Genomic DNA, 22,298 nt, shown 5'->3' on the forward strand with positions numbered 1-22,298 from the left:
AAAGTGCTTATCAACAAGCTTTGTATTGCTGGAGCTGATTTGTCGGAATCTCTGCAGTCTCGCATGTGTGGCTATATCAGTATTTCGTGTAGTTGGTTGTTTAATTTTCACAGTGTGCCAAACATAATTACTCATCACACCTTTCTCAAGATGAACGTGATATCACCTTGGAACAACTGTCACATCCCATTTCAGTTCAGGGGAATTTTTATAATACCAGTATTCCAGCAGACAGGACTTCTCCACATGCATGCGTGATTTGATGAATCCTGGCACTGGACAGGCAGCTGACCATGAGTTTCTCCTTGTCCAGCCTGGTGAGCGGGACATCCATGTGTCTCACTATTGAGTCTACAATGTCAAGAAAACTTGATTTTTTAGTGTTACACCTTATAGGCTTATTGGATGAGACATTGGTATTGCTGTGTGTCATGGGTGCTGTGGAGACTGCTAGCTGTAGCAGACATCTATTTTGGAAGTCTCTGGTGTTTCAGTAAGTTTTTTGCGAGAACATCTGCATATGCGGATTTATGTGTTTGATGTGTACTGTGTATATGAGTAGTGGTACTATGTGAATATGTGGTGGTGAGAGAGTTGAAAACCTTCTCTGTGTTACTGTTTTGAGTGAGAGAGAGCATGGATTCTAGAGTCTTGGTATAAATACATTTCTCACACTCTGTAATAGACTGTATTATTAGTAGAGGATTGTCTGTGTACATGCGGCAATTGCGACACTACCTCAAGAGACCCAAGTCAAGAAGGTTGGCAGGAGAAACAAGGGTCCTGTCCATGATGCTAGGTTAAAGACTTTTGTCACTGGGGTGGCTTTTCAAAAATGATCACAGAGGAACTCGGCAAATGGATATTTCTGCTTGGGTTTTAAAGGAAAGCTTGTTGAATTTAACTATCCGGCTTTGGAGCACAATTGCACAGCAGTGAGTGGTGATGTGTGACATGCAAACAAGCAGAAACCTGCTCAGATGCAAGGCCTAAGTACAAGAAGCTAAAAAATTGAAAAACTAATAAAATTCAAAAGGATCAATGAGGATGCTTATTCCAAGGCCTAGACTGGGCTTCCTTTGCCAGTCAGATGCCAATCAAACACAATTCTATCACAAAAGTTCTAATTTTTTCTGCTTGTACTGATATCTTTAGTTTATTATTTGCAATAGTGCACACTAAGTCCTGGTCTGGTCTGATACTGTGTGTTGGTTTTATGACTTCTGTCTTTTTTAAGTATTTTTGCTGATTTGTTCCCTCTTCTGTACTCTTCTAACACTAACATCTTTTGTGTCTAATTGCTTTATAGTGTTTGTCTATCTGATACTTCCATGGTGGCATTTGATTTATTCCCTTCCTTACGATTATTGCCCTGTGTTTCTATGGTAAGACATTATCTGTTATTAATTTAACAGCACAGTAATATATCCTATTTACTTTTTTGTATCACATGGATTTATGTTAATAGTCTTGATTACTGTGTTCATTTGTTTTATCAGACTTCTAACAATTTGGGTCTTGCTGACTTTCTGCAATCTATTTATTTCATTGATCTTAATATCTATCTATTGCTTTTAAATCAAGCAACTCTTTCCTTGGAGCATTTTCTTCTAAACTGAGGCCACATTGTTTGTTCTCTGTCTCCTGTGGACATTCTACACAAAGTTCCAGAACATCTTTCTGTGACATATCCTCATCAGCTATATCATATATCATCCGTTGCTTTCTCATATGGGAACTCCACAGAGTTGCCTGCATCACAGGTGCCGCTGTCTACTGCTCCTTCCCCCTACTGTGCAACTCCAGCTGAACTTTTGTATTTGTTTCCTACTGAAGGCTCCAGAGTATCTTCATTTGGCAAATGATCAGATGCTTCCCGTTCCACCTATTTCTCCTTAATTTGTGGACTAATTTGTTCCATCATGCTGTGAGCTTCCCAGAGATGGGTTTTCTACACAAAATCCTTCAGTTTGCAGGCAATCCATAACTTCAGTTTCTATTTCTTTAACTTCTGCATTACTAATCCTCCTTTTTGTAGTATCCCCCTTTTGTTTCTTATTTTTTGTATTGTTACATTTTCCATATCCAGATGCCTTTGCCTGTACTTCTCATCAAATATCTTTGGTGCTGCTTTTTTATTGATTAGTTTTGCTTTCTCCTTTGCATAAATATTACGCAATATTAGATCTCTTTTTCTTGACTATAGCTAAATTTCATCTTCTCCTGCTTCACCTGTTTTACCATACTTTGGGGACTCATTGTTCCATCAGGGTCTATGCTACCAGATCAAATGTTTAGGTTGTCGAATACCTAAACATCGGACTGGTAATATTGAATGCCAAAAACTGTGAATGGCCACTTTCATGCAGGGAAAGAATTCCCTTGGCTGTAAAAAAAAAAAAAAAAACCTTTTAAACCCAAATGTGCTGTGCCCCCCACACACCTCCTAACTAAATATACCAATTCCGAGATCACTCTTCATTGGACAAAAGGGAAAAATCTGAATAACAGCCAAGGGAATTCTTTCCTTGTCTGAAAGTGGCCGTTCACAGTTTTTGGATTTCGATATTACCAGTTCGATGTTTAGGTTTTCGACAACTTAAATGTTCGATCTGGTAATATAGACCCATTCCATCACACTGTGACATAACCTGTGTTGCATGTTCTACACTAAATCCTTCACATTACAAGTATTCCTTTGCTTCATCTTCTATTTAACTTCTACTTGCTCCTCCTTTCTGATATTATGTTTTGGATTGTGAAATTTTCCATATCTGAGTATCTTTGCCTGTATTTCTCTTCAAATATCCTTGGAGCTGTGTTTTTTTTTATTTGATTAGCTGGGCTTTCTCCTTTTCATAAATATTGAACTATATCAGATTTATCTTTGTTTCTCATGTCCATGTTTCATTTTTATACCTTTCAAATATATCTAGGTCTTGTATTAGTATTTTCTTTTCTGTAATTTCTCTCCTAATCTTTTTGAATATCTTCTATCTGGAAATTCTGAATTTCTTCAATAACAGCAACAATGCATCATTTCTGTGTTATCCTCAGTATTCCACTCTTTGGCCTGTGGGTTTTTAGTTTTTGTGGAATACTACTTTCTTCTACAGGATGGGGATATCCCCCCCCCTGAACCTGGCCTAATCCCATTGGTAGGAATGTTTCCATGACTTGAGGATTCTGCTCTGTTAGTTCTGGCACCATTGCGCCTACCAGGATTGGGCACTTTTTTTATCCTGAAACTTAGTACCCAGCTGTTTTTTTTAACTTGCTTCTGTCCATGATATGGGCTATATAAATTACAGTCTATATATCAGTGTAATGTTGGTGAGATTTTGTAAAAACGGGGTCTACCTTGTGAAGGTACTCACTGAGACTTGTGGAGGAATTTAATTCCAGCAATATTACTCTCCATGTTTGCTGATTTTATCATCTCTCCATTCGAACCCCAGTCACTAATGTTCTCCCTCTACTATCTACATGTCTCCTTTTTGACTCCCCCCATATGTGTCAGCATATCCCTGTCTGTCTTTGTCCATCAGTTATGTCTAATTGTCTGCCTCTGCATCCTTCTCTATTTTCTCTTTTCTACCCAAACATTCTAAATACTACATTCCCCAATAAACCTCTTTAAAAAAAAGAAATTGGTGTCTGTATCAAACCGTGTGCGTGTGTTTATATATATATATATATATATATATATGCCTCATCCCACTCAACACCCCTCCTTCCTTCTTTGGGTCCTACTGTGTGTTCCTCTGCATGGTCTTCTGCCTTTCTTACTGTCTTGTTCATCTATTTATATCCTGTTTATAATATGAATGTGGAAGGATAATTTGTATGTATTACTTGTTTGGCTGTTCTCTTGTTAAAAGATACTAGGGCAACAGTCTGAGTGCATGCCAGTGGGCCTAGGTCATGTGACTTGTCTTTGCAAAGCCCATGTCTTAGCATGATGTATGCCACTTTTATAAACAATGAGCCTCCTTAGGAATCTCTAATCTAGCCATAGCTGTGCTAAGTTGATGCTAATGCATACTTAATCATCATCGGGTTACATTATACAACCATGACAGTGCTGCTTTTTGCTTTGTGACTCTATTATCTTTTTTCCTGAATCCTTGCCAATTTATCTTTAAAACAATGTCTGCAGAAGAGAAAAATAGCAAAGTTCTAACATATTTGTGTTCTAAGTGTATTATGTATTTGTTTTTTTATCTTTATTTACCATAAAATTACTTCTTACTTGCCATTGATTGCAATTGTAATTACATCATTGGCTGAGCAGAATGTTTTAGTGATGGGAAGAGGCCGTGCAAGGCTTTGTTTAGCCTTAAAGCTGACTAACCCATTTTCCTTTGTTTTGCCTACTTATTCCTTTATAGTACTCTTATATCTTAGGGATAATTTAAATTTGACTCTTCAGTTAGTGCTATTAGGCAATATTTTGAGTAGTTTGTTTAAGGTATCTTAATGAATAACATATTCTGTGATTACTTATCATCATTCTTACTGTCTTGGTCCTTCCCTTCAGAGTTCCAGACTTTTTCTTACACTACTCAACAACCCTTTCTTTTGTTCAGCATTGGTATTGTTTTCTTACTTAGATTTACAAGAGTCCATAATTTTAAGCTTAAGTATTTGGCTCATATCCTGTACTCTGTTCCTCTCCTTCTCTGTTAATATATCTCCCCTTCTAAGCCTAAGGTTTACAATCTTCTATTTGTTGCATTATAGACCTAATCTTACCTTCATATTTTTATATTTCTAATGTAATCTAGATGAATCCCATTCAATATTGTCTGCTAACAGAAGATAGTTATCTGCAAAAAAAAAATAAATGTATATATACTATAGCGAGAAGTTAGTCACCCTTTTCCTTATTGTTTCAACCAGTATGTGCATGACCAAAACAGACAGCACCCCTTACGTGCCCACCATGTTGGAATTTTAGTTGTGCTAGTGTGACATCTGCTGACTCTGACTTCAGTTTCAGGTTTATAATACATATCATCTACCAATTACCTGAATACACTCATTTTCTATGGGACTTTCTGAAATGGCTGCATTTAATCGAGTCAAAAATGTTTGAGATATGCCAGGCTGCATGGCACAGCCGGATAGAGCCCTGAATGTGACCCAGGTGATCTGGGCTGGAATAGCGGCATCAGCACTAGACAAGTCAGGCATGGAGGGGAAGGAGTGAAGGGACAAGAACCAGACACTTTTCCTGGGGGGGGGGTTCACTGTTAGCTTCTTTCATCTATATGGCTTATTCTGTTGCTGTTGTTCCTAACTACCACAGTACAAAGGGACTCTATGGCCCTTGATGTAATGCTGGAGGTTACATATCTCCCCTGCTTTTCTTTTTGACTCCATATCAGAAGTATGAAACTAGATACTGCAAGCTGAAACACTTAAAAAATAACTATGATACTACCAAGCAAACAGCAAAAGCTGAAATTCACTGTTATATTTTAAGTATTTCTAAGGGCTTCATTACCATGTCACTTCCATGGTGAATGCTTCACCCCTAGATCTGATATGTGTACTTACTTTGAGATCACTAAACCTCGGTGTAATGAGTACTGAGGTGCTGTGACCAAATGTGGGTAGAGGATGTGCTAAGTACTAGGTCACAGCACCTCCGAGTAAGGGGTACTGAGGTGCTGTGACCTAGGACTTAGCACATCCTCTACCCACATTTGGTCTTGCAGTTTGCTATTCCATCACATTTCCTTTAGTACCCATACTTCTGGGACCTTTAGCCTGTCTTTGTCTTGTAACAATTGTTTTGCCTATCAGCCTGCCTCTCATTGTAAAATTTAAATGATCTTATTAACCCACACCAAGAGCTGCATAATTTATTTAGATTTTGGCAGTCATCTACCTTACTGTTCCTTTCAGTGTCGATTTTCTGGAGTTGCATCCTATATCAACTATTTTTTCCCTTCATCTAAAATTCACCAGTATGGATGTTTTGAAAGTCTCTGAAAATTATGACAATGTAAAACCCATGGTCAGAGTTTGCCAGTGTGCTGTTACTACGTGATATTTCTGGCTGGCCTCTTTTTTAAGTACAATGTATTTTCTTCCCTTATTAATGAATATGTTTAGTTATTTTTCAGAAGTGTTAACTTACAAGATCATTTGAGTAAATCTAAAATTATTACATTTGGTTCTGATTATTGATATATTTAGCATCTTATTTAAGTGAGATAAACACAAAATTTAATATTAGTGATTGCATATATGACAGTGGAATGAACATGTTTTGTTAATTATCATATGGTAAAAAAATAAAATGTATTGGATAGATAGAAGAATTTTCACTCTTTACTTTGAAGAAAATGATAAATATGATGCTAGTTCTCCAATTTTAAGTTATTTAAAAACATATACATTCATCTTTCTAGTAATGTAATAAGAAAATTAAAAGGCAATTGAATTTTTCAAAACAAAGGAAGTCTACCTTCATAAAAATTGTTTTAGTAATGACATCACTTTTGCTTTTTCATTGGGATACTCAGTTTGTTCTTTTATTATGTAGTTGCTACCATTTTATGTCAATTTGCCTTTCTGGAACATTTTTCAGTTTTTTAGATTTTTAATTTTTTTAAGCTGTAGCATGATTTAAATTTGTATATTGAGTGCAACATAGTTAAATATTGCTCAGCAACTAATGATAATGGCAGTATGATGTTAAAAAGAAGTTTGTAAAATACAGCTCAATGGGCATATATTTGTTGAAAGATTTGTTGGTAATGGATGGATTTAAAGAATCTTGAGATATTGTTAAAAGAATGATGACAGAAGAGGAAGTTAACAAACATAGGCTTGTTAACTAAGACTTAAAGTAGCAAGAGAGAGAGTCACACATATACACACACACACACACACACACACACACACACACACACACACACACACACACACACATACATACATATCCACACGCACGCACACACACACATACATATCCACATGCACGCACGCGCACACACACACACACACACACACACACACACACACACACACACACACACACACACACACACATACATATCCACATGCACGCGCACACACACACACACACTTTACATTATTTAGTTACAAATCAAGATGCTGGCAAAGTTCAGATGTTCCAGTAAGGCTATTGGTACGTATCTTTTTACTTGTGCTGTATTATCTGTCTTTATTCGAAATACAAAAAAGTGAAGTATGTGGGTTTGGCATAACAGTAAGGCTTTTGACCTCATAGACACAAGGTACAAGGCCTTACAGGTAGTTAGCGTAGTATTCGCCTATAAACCTATTAGGGTTGGGAGTTTACAAAATGGTTAAAGTGTTTACTCACAGACACAAGGTACAGGATTTGATTCTTACCTTTATGGGAAATAGGCCAGGCTTAAATGGCCCACAAGAGCAGCTATCTTAGTACTTACCTATGATAGTCAAGTTTAACCAACTGTTGGACTAATTTTAGGGTTAGGGGTTGTCATAATAGTTAAGGTGTTTACTTCATAGATCCAAGGTACAATATTTGATTCTCACCTTTGAAAAGAAAATTGGCTAGGCTTAAAATGGGCCTCAAGGGCAGTTAGCATAGTTCTTAACTATGAACCCATGAAAGTAGGTGAATGACAGGATAATATAATTTTTGGTTGTTATTGACTTTAACACTGCAAATGCATAGGCAAGAAAATGCTTTTTAATTTATTTGTTGTATGCAGTTTACAAATGTCTGCATGTAATAATGAAGTTACTGATGGTTGCACAAATCTGACGATGGACATTATTATGTTTGAGAATAAATTTGCCACTGTTTTCACTGCTGTGTGAAAACATGTGATCTATTTCTCTATAATGTATTCCTGCAATATGTGGGCTTTTACAGATTCATAGGTAAGTAGTGGGCTAGCTGCTGTACATTTCAGTGGCATAAAAGGAAATATGAATTTGTGACCTTTTCATATGCAGTGTATTAAAATATATTTGATATGTGTAATTGCATTCCACTAGAAAATTCAACAATTATCCAAAATACATAAAATATATGGCAGCATGCGAAACAAAAACGTAATTATTCTGTATTGTGATTACAAATGTTGGACTGCTAGAGCAGGAAACTTAAAAAAACAGTGAAAGCATACAAAAGATACTTCAAGGAGATAGCTAACCAAGAACAGGTAAACAAACTCATTAGTCACTAAATTTGAAGCCCCGTATAATTCCATCTGCAGCTTTCTGTATGAAAAATATAAAAGTAAGAAGAATGAAGATAAGTCTGAGTTAAGAATAAGGAGCTATCCTATGTGTCTGCTTGTACTATTTTCTGAAAAATTCAGATATTTCAGATTGAGAGCAGTAATTCTTTTAGACAATATTCATTAGGTAAAAGTCTAACTTCAGACATATGTCTAGGTAAAGTACTGAACTCTAATCATCAATTTTTGAAGGCTCAACATTAGTTTATTTACAAGGGAGGAGACCAAGCTGTGCACTTCTTGGCAAAACAGGTTGAAACGGAACATATAGTGAAATGCAGTTCTTAAGCAGAACTTATAGTTTTATGGAAATTCACAGTTAAAAATAGCTTCCTTCACATGAAACACAACACACAAGTACAAAAACTTATAAGCACACAACAAACTGGAAAATGAAACTCAAACTAAAAGCTGTAGATGAAATGAAGGAGCGAACACAATTCTTTTAGTACTTTCATTCAAATTTATTCTTCATGAACTTCTGCAGAAAAAAGTTAACCTCTCAAAGCACACCTCTTATAAATTGCCTCACACATCACGTGACTTTCATGATACTTTAAATTAAAGGTATAAAATCATACCATAAAAATAAAAAACTGTCTTGTTTTCCAAACAGCTTAGCATGTCAAAGCTTCATAAAAATGTCTTAATATTAAAACATCATAATATTATTGTAATTTGAATGTTATTTTAGTGCAAAAAAACTCTTAATATTAATACATTCGTTCAGACCAGGGACTCTGTCTGCTACCAAACTGATCTGCCTTAATGACTCCATGCATTCTAAAATCAAATTGGTGTTCCCTATATAATCCACTTGTGGAACATAATCTATGACTGAAAAGGTGAACTTTTTAAAGTTTACACAGTGAATAGCACGCCTAGCTAAAGCATTGGTAAAGTCCTTTTTCTTAATAGCAAGTGTGTGCTCATATATTCTATGTTTTAAACATCTAATGTTTTTTTCCTATGTAATAACTAGGACAAGAATCACATACTGCTACATAAACGATGTTTATACTCTCACAGGTAATCTGTCTGTGTACCCAAATAGTCCTTATAAAATGTGTAATAAATGTACTAGATGTATTGCTTTTACATCTACATTGTTTACACTTCCTACAGGAGAAAGTACCACGAACATTATTCACATCAGTCAATGCTAAAGTGTGCCCCCCCACATAATTTTCCAAAATGTTTTTGATGTTCTTAATTTTCTTATAGGTGAACTTGAGTTCAACACCTACTACCTGCATGAGTTCCCTATTCCCCATCAAAACCTTCCAAATGTCCTTGATTGTGTTTGATAACACCCATCTCATTGACAATGGGGATGGGGAAAGAAATGGTAAACACTGTTATCCTTCTTTTTCCTGTTGTTACTTACATCACCAACCCCGCTGATGATGGATTTGGCAGCATTTTGTCTCAGAATAAACACTTCCTTATGTATATTGGTTAACCAAGCCTGGTCATACCCTCTTTGTTCAAAATAATGTGTCAACATGATAACCTCTTGAAAAAAATGTCATCATCAGATGTGAGTCTACTGAGGCAAATAAATTGCCCCTTAATCACCTCTTTCTTCATATGCCTAGGGTGTAAGCTATCTCTGTGCAAATATTGGTTGACAAAAACATCTTTCCTATAAATCTTACTCATAAAGGTGTTACTGAACATATCAAAAGCCAAATGTATATCCAAAAAATTAATGGTCCTACCAGAACTTCCCACAGAGAATTCCAAAAAAATCTGTGGTGTGATTTCAGTCCCTGACAAATGACTTAAATTCACTCTCATCACCAGTCCACAGAAATATCAAATCATCAATAAATCTTTTTGAAGAAGTTCATGAAGAATAAATTTGAACAAAAGTACTAAAATAATTGATTTTGCTCCTTCATTCCATCTACAGCTTTTGGTTTATGATACACAAGTAGTCTCCCAAATTTGGCCATAAATATCTAAGTCTTACAAGTGTTTCACTTCAGCACCATCAATCCAAAGTAGTGATTTTCCCATTGGTAGGAGTGATTCGCAATTGCTGCCTGCACAGGAAGGGCAGACAAATATTATAACCTACAAACAATTTTCATTGCTAAGACAACAGCTCGACTGTTCCAGACAATCCTTTCTGTCTTCTGAAAACTCTATCTTGCAAAGAAAGAATACAGATCACTTAATTTCACACACCTATCAAAAATAAGAGTTCACCATTGTTACTGCCACCAGTTTTCATTAGAACCTCACTACATCTTAAAACATCAGCTTGCAAATTTTTAAATTCAAACTATTGTCTACCTCTGAAAAATTGAGAAGAAATTGTGAGGCATATATAACACTGATGTTTTGGAATTAATGAGACCACCTTTTAAGCTAAACACTCCTAAACGCATTCACTAATATACTCAATTATGTTAGCAAGATATACTGAGAAACTATAGAAAACTGGGTAATCTAACTTAAGATGTATCTGCTGAAAAATAATGATGTTATTTTAGAGACAAAGGTTAACTAAATAATAAAATGTGGATTCACAATCATCTCTTTCTCTTACTCTAGTAAATTAAGCTTAATAAACAATAATCACCAAGTTGAAAATAAGTCACACATATGCGCTATAATTTACTGTTATAAATTAGCTTGGTTATCAGTGCATATATATATATATATATATATATATATATATATATATATATATATATATATATATATATATATATATATATATATATATATATATATATATATATATATATATATATATATATATATATATATATATATATATACTTCTTAAAAACTAATGTACTACATTTGATTCATGGTATTAATTCATATAGTAGCTGTAATAGTTTTTAGTTTCCCACCATTCCTCCCTATTGTTGTGGTGTTCTTATACTTGGTGGCTTTGCAGTTGCCCGCCCATACTGTATATTTGATCTGGGACACTCCTCCCAGTCTAGTGTCATTAGTTAATTCAGTCTAATAGAGAATGAACATTTGTGAAGGCTAACCCACTTAGATTCTTAACTTGAATTAACTTCTGTTCCAGCTTTCTCCATTTCCACTTTACTGAAAAAAACATTCTAAGTTTATTTCCCCCCTTTCCTGTAACACATCTAGTGCAGATACAGATTTGCTGTATCCAGGACTGTTTGTAAGCTCCTGAGCCCCCCCCCCCTGCTTAACTGGGGTTAAACTATTCCTGGTGCCATAAAGTCGGCTCTTCAGATTTTCCCTTACAACTAGCCAGCTTTATAATTTTAGCACTCAAATCTGTTTTTCTGAGCTCAGCACTTGTTCAGAACACGTTGTAAGCACCTAATAAGCTACAAATTACTACAGCACTCAACTTTCCTCACTTGTCTAGAGGAAAACAGTTTTTAGTACTTAATAAAAAGCACCTATCCAGGCATGTGTAAAGGTCAGCTCCCAGTGTTTTCTCTTGTCTACCTGATGAATCTGGGCATCTTGGGGCAATGCAGAAATTGCCTCGTACACAGACAACCCTCTCCTCCTACCACCCAACACTGCAACCTGTGAGAGATGCACTTATATAGCCAAACTGGATGCAAAGCTCTCTTCACCGAAGACTGGACTAGACCATCAAGAGGACAATGTAAACACTTGCACCTCACCACACTCATCACACAGTCCCTCAAAACCTACATCACCAAAACACATACATAGAAGCACAAAACACACGCCTACATTCGTGCAGGCTCTCAATAAAAATCTGCCCAAACAACCGAGACCTCCAAAGCAGAAATACAAGCAACCTCCACACCCCCTCAATACAACCCAAATGACACATAGCCCAAAAACTCAGGGTGCCACTCAACTACAGCTCATAAGGCATAACGTACCCAACACTCTAGTCATAGGTAACTCTATAATCAGGCACACTGATGTTCCACTCACCAGGCTAAACAAGGAAAAATTTACTGTCAGCTGCCTGTCGGGTGGCAGGATCTGCCACATAATGCACGTACTCCGGTCACTCCACAAGTACAAATATGACGCTGTCATTGTCCATGTTGGTATGAATTACCTGAGACGTACCTCCCTGGACTGCATGACATGGAGGAGCTCTCCGATCTTGTAGCTCAGGCAGGTATGACCCTAGCCCTGAGTAGCATCCTGCCATCAGCCAGAAAGATACCGCAGTACAAGGACAAAATAATTTACTTCAAAAATTGGCTAAGCTTCTGATGCCATTTTAAGGGAATCCAGTATTTGTCTGCCTGGGATGACATGATCGACAGACCGCGATGCTTTGCCAGAGTTGGCCTGCAACTCTCGCCCTTGGGATTCCAGATACTGGCTAAGGCTCTTGCCACCCCTATAATGCTTTTTTAGGCAAGGTTCTAATGACAAATTCACCACAGTAAAAGGTACAAGCAAGCAAAATCTGAGGGTAATGCTACTCAATGCTAGAAGTCTAAACCTCAAAATGCACTCACTCGAGGCACTCCTTAAAATGGAGAACATCGACATCTGTGCCATGACAGAGACCTGGTTCAAAGCTCCAGAGAGCACCCCTGCATTACCAGGCTATAATTCATATCACACCTTTCAGCCACCTAACCTGGACCAAAACACTAAAGGTGGAGGTGTGTCCATATTCATTAAGGATGTCCACACCTCCAAGATAGTTGCTCACCATAATGCATCCGAGATTATCCAAATGCAACTAACTCTGGGCATGACCGCAATCCAAATTGTAGCTTGCCACAGACCCCCCACCATGCCCTAGGATTTTGACTCCTCTTTTCTTGATACACTGGAAAATATTAGGGTACAACACAACACCCTAATAATGGGTGATTTCAACTACCCCACTATTAACTGGGAAAACTACTCATGTACCAACTCTTTTGCTCAACGTTTTCTGGAATTCACAAATTCCAACGCCTTGGATCAACTTATCCACACCCCCACCAGGGGCAGCAATATCCTAGACCTGGTCATTGCCAACATGGGCAACCAGTGTTCCACACCAGAGGTCAATTCCTCATTGGTCAGATCCGACCACAAGCTAATCACCCTAGACATCCACATCCCACCCCCACCCCCCATTAGGGAAACAACCATAAAATATTTCTCCAAAGTGAACTTCACGCTTCATAAGACAGAAGTGGAAAACTTCATGACACCCATGCAGATGGACAATAGAGGTACGACTGCTGAATCCTACACACATACACTTTATAAGCACTTACATGAGTGCTTGGATCGTGCTATCTCTAACAGAATCAAGATGCTGTCCTCCAAAAAAAGAAGCCAATCTGGTGGTCTTCTGCCATAAACAACTCTACAACAGGAGAAATAAACTGTTGCAAAAAAGAGTAAAATCCCATGATTGGAGAAGCTTCCTAGTCAGCCTCAGTAAGAAGCTAAGATCCTTCATAAAATCCTCCAAAGCTAGTTATGAAAACAAAATCACCACTGATTCTAAAGACAACCACAAAGCATTCTATAGCTATGTCAAGAATCGCAATGGCAACACTCAGATCTGCTCTGAGTTACAGCACAATGACACTAAATATACAGAACCAACTGATACTGCCAACATCCTGGCAGATACGTTCAGTGCTAATGTTACCACCCTCTCACCCCCTAAAGGGCCCATCTCTATACTGGAAGAATGCAAAGTTCCAATAATCATGGCTGCAGAGGTAAAAACCTCATTCTGCAAAGCTAAGAACACAGCATCCATGGGACCTGACAACATCCCAGGCTACATTCTACACGAACTACAGAATGAATTGGCACCCCACCTAAGTACCATGTTCAATCATAGCCTCACCTCCGGCTTTTTGCCCATTGAATGGAGCACTGCAACGGTTATCCCACTCCACAAAGGGGGTGCCACAACAGACCCTGGGAACTACCATCCCATTAGCCTGATGAGCCTGGTCTGCGAGGCCATGGAACGCATCATCATGGAACTCATAAACAAAGACATTGGTAATCTCCAAATTAAGGACCCTACACAGTTTGGATTTGTAAAGTACAGATCATGTCTCCTTCAACTTTGAAGCAATCACCAAAGCCATAGATGAGGGTAAGGTGGTTCACACAGCTTATCTAGATCTCACCAAGGCTTTAGACACCATCCCCCACTCTGGAATTATAGATAAGCTCACTAAACTAGGTATAAATCCCTATGTCACAATATGGGTTGCTAACTGGCTCATGGACAGAACCCACAGTGTGAAAGTAGCAGACTCCAACTCCGACTTCAGACCAGTGACAAGTGGAGTACTACAGGGTTCAGTCCTGGATCCTCTCCTGTTTGGTATCTACTTCTGTGAAGTACAGGCTAACACAGAATGTCTTTGGCTAACAAAGTTTGCAGATAACTGCAAACTAGGAGCCATAATCGAAACTCCTAACAATGTGGACATACTACAAAAGGGCCTCACTGAGACAGATGCCTGGTGTCAAAACCATGGCCTGAAGGTCAATGCCAAAAAGTGTATTGTCATCCCCTTTGGTAAAAACTCTGTACCCATGAGCTACCACATAGATGGTAGTCTACTTAATGCCAAAAATGTGATGAGACCTTGGGACACAGGTAAATAGTAGTCTCTGCTTTGATAATCACATTGCCACAGTGGTCAGGAAATCCTTCTACGTGGCTCACCTCATCACAAAAGGTTTCTCATCCAGAAAAAAAGAAGTCATTGTTCCCCTCTACTCATCACTCATTAGACCCATTATAGAGTACAATGCCCCTTTTGGTATGTACCTCACAAGACATCTACAACAACTGGAAAGATCACAGAAATACTTCACAAAGAGGATTACTGGCCTCAAACAGATGCCCTACGCAGACTGTCTCAAAAAACTCCAGCTTTACTCCGTTGCATATCACCTACTCAGAGGTGATCTCTGCCTAAAATAAAAAGCTATGTCAAACCCAGAGCTGATGGATATGCTCCACTTAGAGAAATCCCAATCCCTCTGAGCTACACACTCTAGGGACCTAAACCTTGTCACCACAATAAACAGAACATGCTGGAGGGATAGATTCCTGTCCCAGAGACTTCCCATACTCTGGAACAGACTACCTAACTATGTCAAACAGAGCTCCTCATTAGCACTCTTCAAGAAAAATTTTGATGATGGGATGGGAAATAGGAAATTCACCCCAGGGATCACTTCTGTGGCTCTGCTCGACAGGGGCACAGGAAAATAATTTTCTTGGGTGGCGAAAGACAGGGTACATTTTTGGCTAGGCTTATATAGGCCCTAGAGCCAGTAGCCTAATACCTACCTATGAACCTATGAATGTGCATATAATTCATCTGAATGTTTACTATTAATCTATTGTAAACAAATTTCTGTATGGACATTGGGATATATAAGACATTGACATTTTTATGCATTAATCATATATTATGTATACCATTCCTGAATTATTTTGATGCCAGTATAACCTGAGTCATGAGTAGAAAGACTCCTCAGATTGTTTCACTTAACTCATTAATAAATTTAAAATAGGTAAAGTAGTTTTCTAATCAAAGTTGTTGTAAACCCCTTGAGGGTTAGTGTATAATGTTTCTGTCAAGGCTATTAAACTCAGGCCTAAAATTTAGCTGTTTTTTATCCCCATATGACTTCTTTCTTACCATTAAAGTTGTACCTACTGTTAGCAATATACCCCGTAATGTACAAGATGTGGTCATTCAGGGTTTTCCTACAATGGCTGGTAAAGAAGCTACCATATGCAATGTGTATCTGTGTGTGTGCGTGTGCGTTTAAAAAAAAATATATATATATATATATATATATATATATATATATATATAAAGTATATATATATATATATATATATATTTACTTAAGTATATTACATACAGACACACACACACACTGCATAACACATAATTTTATTGACATTTGTAGGATGTTGTAGTATGGGTTCTTGCTAAAGCGCTAGGTTATATATTGTGAACAGCAAATAGACTGTGAAGGTGGGAAAATACATGTTTGCAAGTTAACAGAATTTGATATAGACTGTCATTTTTTGTCATTTACCTTCAGGAAAGAGCTTCGGATGTGTTTGCCTTTCATCTTCAGTTTCCCTATTCAACGTAAATCATAATAATCACCCTTTCTAATTTTAGGATTCTGATGTTACCATAGCAATATGAGCAGTTTGTAACTGACCTAACACATAAAAAAAGCACAAAGCAAAAGAGAGAGGAAGCTTTGTAGTGCATGGGTGTGGGCTTAATTCCAAAGTGTATAAAGTCATAGATTCAAGAAGACAAAGGCAAGGAATGCTGAAGAAAGTAACATATTTTTTAAATGCACCATTAAAGTTTTAAGGGGAATGATATGACACCCTCAATCATGTGTGATGGTTTAGCATACCATAGCACCATACCTCCCAACCATACCGAATTACTCATTTTTTACCAAGTTTTGGGGTCCAAATAATGGGGTGCCACAATTCCTGAGTGGCACCCCTTCATTTCCGAATTTTTCCCAGCTTTTTTTTTTTTAATTTTTTTTTTTCTGCTTTTTGAGCTGACGTCATCGCGTGTACGCTAATGTCAGCTCCATCAGCCTGTCAGAATTGAGCTCAAGGGCTCACGTGCACACATTTCCAGCTGGCTGCTTCACTGTTTGAATGGATCTGCGAGCGGGAATAGCTGGCTGCTTCACTGTTTGAATAATGAACGACTACAGTTTATTGAAGGAAATGACTGCAAGCATGGGTACTGCTTTTAAGGTATTTTTTTCATCTTCTCATGAATGGAGACTACAATTTAATGGATGCACTGTTTTTAAAGGACTACAAGTGCTGCAAGCGTGGGTACTGCTTTATCGTATTTTTGCAAGTATGTTTTTTTATCTTCTTGTGAACAGTTTCAGAAGTGTGTCAGCTACTGCTTTTTCAAGGTATAGAGCTTAAGGTATTGGAAACGACTGCTGCTTTTAATTCTGACTGTATTTTGCAAGTTGCGAGTGTTTTAGGCTTCACTGTTACTGTTTGGCTTTCAAGGGAGCAAGTTGCAAACTGCTGGTTTTAATTCCGGCTGTATTTTGTAAGTCGCAAGTGTTTTAGGTTTCACTGATTGGCTTTCTAGGGAAACGACTGCTGCTTTTAATTCCGGCTAGGCTTCACTACAGCTTAAGGTGTTTTGCAAGTAGGCTTCACTGTTTGGCTTTCAAGGTATAGGAAGGAAATGACTGCTACTTTTAATTCCTTAAGGAAGGAAACGACTGCTGCTTTTATGCTATTTATTTGCAAGTCGCAAGTATTGACTTTCCATTATTGAAGGAAACGTCTGGTGTGTGTGATGCTTTTTAAGCTAATTTTTTGCAAGTCTCGAAGCTGAAAGTGAAAGATGGGGATGTTAACTTTGAATGGAGCCTATTCAAAATGCAGTACTTCAAGCAGTGGTAATGTTGTATGTAAAAAAGGTGTTTGGAACTTCTAATGGTAACTAGGGCACACAGCTGTAAACTAGCAGTGAGGAAAACTAAGATTAAGGAAAAAGTACTTTCTTGCAATGCTAGTATGGGCAGGGAGAAATCTAGATTTGGAAAATTGCTACCAAAAAGCTAGGAAAACGGTAGCTGTAATGATCACAGAACCCCTGCTGTTGAGGGAAATAGACCATGGAATATAACTTCTGGATAGCATTTAAAAGACTCTGCCAAACTATCTAGCAAAACAAGAGGAGGAGGCAGGATATTGCCCACTATGTTTTCAAGAAGGTGTAAGAAATGCAAACCTTTGTTATAACACTGCTTAAAACTAGAAATAACACTGTGCAGCTCTGAACTCTAGCAGATGCATGTCTTTCTCTAGAAGTACTAAAAGCGGACAGAGAGAGTTCTTCTATTTTAGAAAATGAAGTAATCACAGTGACTCAACTGTGCTATGAAAAGGGTGAAACAATGGATGAAATACATGAGATAGGGCTAGAAATGAAGGTACTGGACATTGTTGATGGTGCAGTTAATACATCTTTTACAATTTTTACTGGAAGGCTCAGCAACAGCTCTTAACAAAATAGGTGGAGGTGCCAATTTTCAGTGGAGAGAAAGTATCAGATGGTGTAGTTAATGCATCTTTTACAATTTTTACTGGAAAGCTCAGCAACAGCTATTAACAAAATAGGTGGAGGTGCCACTTTTCAGTGGAGAGAAGGTATCAGTTATGGTGATATCAGATTTCTCACCCTTGCTGTGAAAATGTAAACTAACACTCAAAATGATGATTTCATCCACTAGCTGAATGTCTGATTTACTATGCATCATGGGAGTAGTATCTTCATTATGGCACACTGGATCAACTCTTTGTACTTGCACATTATCAGTGTGGTCTATAACCTTTTTTTTGGGGGGGGGGTTAAAGAGGGTGGGACATACCCCTAAACACCTTATGGAAATTACTTCAATAGTCCCAGAGCTGCCATTGATGTGAACTATAATCCTGGCATTTGAGCAGTGATTATGTGTACAGCCTGAATCTTATGTTAAACGTGTTGAAAATGGCTGTATGACTCCATCAAGGTGTGTGTGTGTGTGTGAAAATGCCCCAGGTGGCTAGAGGTTCTAGGGCTCAAACCCTGTATGTTAGGTACAGATAAAAAGAGCTTAAAGTCCCTAGCTACCACCACTTGTGAGTTTATACCTCATCTTTTTGTTCTGTTCCTCATAAAATCTGTGGTTTTCAGGATTTTTGTGGCAAATCACTGAAGGATTGAATTCACTAAATAATGACAGGCATTTGAATTTCAGACTTCATATTCTTCAGAAAATCAGTGGTAACAAAACCTTTTATTCTAGCAATTTTCTAAATTTATAAGATCAGTATATGACATTTGTCCCTATTTTTGAGCTGTATTCCCCCATTATTGGCTTTGTCTAGGTTTTTTGTGCTAAGACGTTGAGAGCTATGTATGGTGAGAACTGAATTCTGTATTCCCCCGTTATTGGTTTGTCCAGGTTTTTTGTGCTAAGAGGGCGCCAGCTATGGTGAGAAGTGAGAACTGAATTCACTAAATGATAGCCATTTAAGTTTCAGTCTTCCTATCTTTCCGGAAACTGTTGATTTAGCACAGTGATATGCTGCTTTGACTGTAGTGGACAGGGTCCTGGATTCAAGACCTAGTGGTGAAATGCATGGTGGTGATAAATTTTATTCTAGCAACTTTCAAAAATTATACAAGCAATGTTTAAAATGTGTCCCTGCTTGGATTTTGGCCTTTTGCCCCCCCCCCCCCACCAAAAAAAATAAATAAAACTGAAATTGAAAATAAATGCGAGAAGCTGTGCAAAATGCTTATGGCTTACACTACTGTCATTCTATTTTTATTTATATAATATATGCATATATATATATATATATATATATATATATATATATATATATATACACATATATATATATATATATATATATATATATATATATATATATATATATATGTATGTGTGTGTGTGTGTGTGTGTGTGTGTGTGTGTGTGTGTGTGTGTGTGTGGAAGTAGAAATGTTGGAAATGTTCTGAAGTGGGCAGTTTTGTAATTTATTGGTACATGCGTTTTGTTTCATTGCCTACTGAAAAAAATGTTCAAACAAACAATAAATTTAAAATGCGCTCTAACAAGTGTGCTGTATTATACAAGGAATATAATTTTGTAAAGTCAGGAAGGTGTGTCAAAGAACACATGTATGTTTCTTGTTTTGTGCAATTTGAAAACAGCCACAGCCCAATCGGTAATCTTTATCCACCAATGCCCATTTTTGGATGTGGTGTGGGGTGTCAATGCTGTTCAAAATAATATGAGTTTCAGGGCAGAGAAGCAAGTTTTAATGTCTATTTCTATTTTCATTGTGAGACAGTATTTGTTTGTTTTGTTTATAAGAGCGTTTGTGCATTTGTTGTGTAAATGTAAAAAATAAACCAAATAATCATTGTAGAAGTAAAAGCAGTAGTACACATTAAGCGTTGATGTGGTATGGGGGCAACATAGCCAGGTAATAGGACAATGGAATGGCTGCAGGGGACTCTGGTCAGTGGTGCCATATTTTAGTTGTCTGTTCTTCAGTTTGCATTTAAAAGTTGGTATCCCACAATTCTATTGGAGTGTGTGGGGTTGCATAATTATGTATGCAAATTTTATGTTAATCAGCATACAGATTTATACCTATTTTTCACTGGCCTTGTCCAGATTTTTGATGTTTCCAGGTTGGGAGGTATGCACAGCACCTTAACTCTTGCTCTGTAAATGAACAGCTAACGACTATTGTGTAGGTAAGACTACGGTTCTGTATTAAGAGAAGACTGTTATTATGTAACATCTATCTGAAAAGTAAAAATGTTTTGTCTTTCCATGTTACATGAGAATGAGACATGGAATGGGTCCATATGTTCATTGCTTGATATTATCATTTATTCTGCTTCAGATTGCATTTAAGGAAGCAATATCTTCTGATTTTCTTAGAATATCTTTGGATTTTCCTAGAATTCTTTAGTTAGTTATGTGAAAAATATTGTAAAATTTCAGGAATGCATTCATCACAGATTAACAGGAGCAGTATGTGCTTTCCTTTGCAGGTATTTCTAGCAGCATGAATTTTGATGAGGAAGATGATGAGGAGGATGAAGATAGCTCAAGTTCCTCACAACTTAACAGCAACACGAGGCCTGGCTCTGCCGCAAGCAAAAAATCAAACAAGGTAGTTGAAATCCTTGCAATATGCAGGCGATGATAAGTGTGTTTTGATTACAATACAATGCTTAAAAAGCAAATGAGTTGTATCTGTTGCATGTCCTTCCTTCAGTACAAAACTAACAAGAACTCCAGGAAGAACCCTGTTTAGATTTTTTGCAACTATTCTAAGCATCATAAGTATTCAACATTTAAAAATACTAAGGTTTTTACTGATATACATGTCATAAAATATTTTGTGTGGTACCTTGCGGAGAAAAATAAACTTGACATGTAGTTGTTATTAATTTACCCCTCATTTCTTTATGTAGCATATTCTGTTCCTGTTAAACATAGTGTAATTTGAGAAGTAAAACAATATGTTACATGAAAATTGTAGTACTAACATTTAGTAATTTACCATGTGGAAAAAAATTTGCATTTATGAAGCAGTTTATTTCTGATTGATCTTTATTCTGTGGCATACCAATGGAAAATGAGCATTGCATCCTACAACACCAAGTCAAAAGGAGTTAACTGTCTCCCTTCCTGTTGAGTAAATGAGTCACTACACTTCAGAAAACTACATTGTGATTCAAACAAATTACAGTGAGATGCAAAACTTGCTGTTATAACATAAAATTATTTTTTTCAAAGGGTCCTTCACCCCTACACCCACTAATGGGGGGTGTTTGTACCCCTGTGTAATTGTTACTTATACACCATCTCTGAGACAGCAGTATTATCAGTATATGGGGGGGAGTACTTTATGATAGCAACAACTTGAATTTTGTACTTTTTGGCTTGCTATTTCAATCTGAATATAGTCATTGGAATTTCAGCACCCCATCTAACTAGGTAAACTTTGTGACCACACCCACTGCCCTAAAAGGAAACCACAATTAACATTATTTTCACATGCTAATCTGCCTTGCTTCCCTATGTAAGGGATACATCGCCTAAATAAAATCATTAATGTCATGGTCATACAACTGCAGAGAAAGGCCAAATACCACAGTGATGAATTCTTGTATTGTATTAGACATGTTGTCTAGCAGGAAAAAGCAAATGCTGCAAGGCAGCATCATGGAGAAAGGGATATTAAAAGTAAAAATAAGATCTGATTAAATAAAGGAGTCAGAATAAATTATTTGATGACTGATAAAACAGAATGACACACAGGAGACACTTCAGGTGCAGCTATCTGTTGGCATGATACCCATTCATGTCATCGCCAGCTATAGTCTCCAACCATAAATCAGGATACTCACTCCGCCTATATGGCTCTACTTGAATCTATCAAGATTCAACCTCTCAACAAGATCCTAAGTGACATTAACT

General features: G+C 37.2%; 1 protein-coding gene across 5 annotated transcripts in view; it reads left to right on the forward strand.

The window, feature by feature from the left end:
• Positions 1-22,298, forward strand: part of TUB (TUB bipartite transcription factor) — a 1,349,284-nt gene that overhangs the window by 1,121,088 nt on the left and 205,898 nt on the right. For all 5 annotated transcript variants that reach the window (XM_044082798.1, XM_044082804.1, XM_044082799.1 and 2 more), the window contains one exon: positions 20,864-20,985. In XM_044082798.1, coding sequence (XP_043938733.1) covers positions 20,864-20,985 — 122 coding nt within the window. The remainder of the gene's footprint in view (positions 1-20,863; positions 20,986-22,298) is intronic.

The sequence above is a fragment of the Protopterus annectens genome, chromosome 9.part0, assembly GCF_019279795.1.
Source record: "Protopterus annectens isolate FY-2018-M chromosome 9.part0, PAN1.0, whole genome shotgun sequence".
Lineage (NCBI taxonomy): Eukaryota > Metazoa > Chordata > Ceratodontiformes > Protopteridae > Protopterus > Protopterus annectens.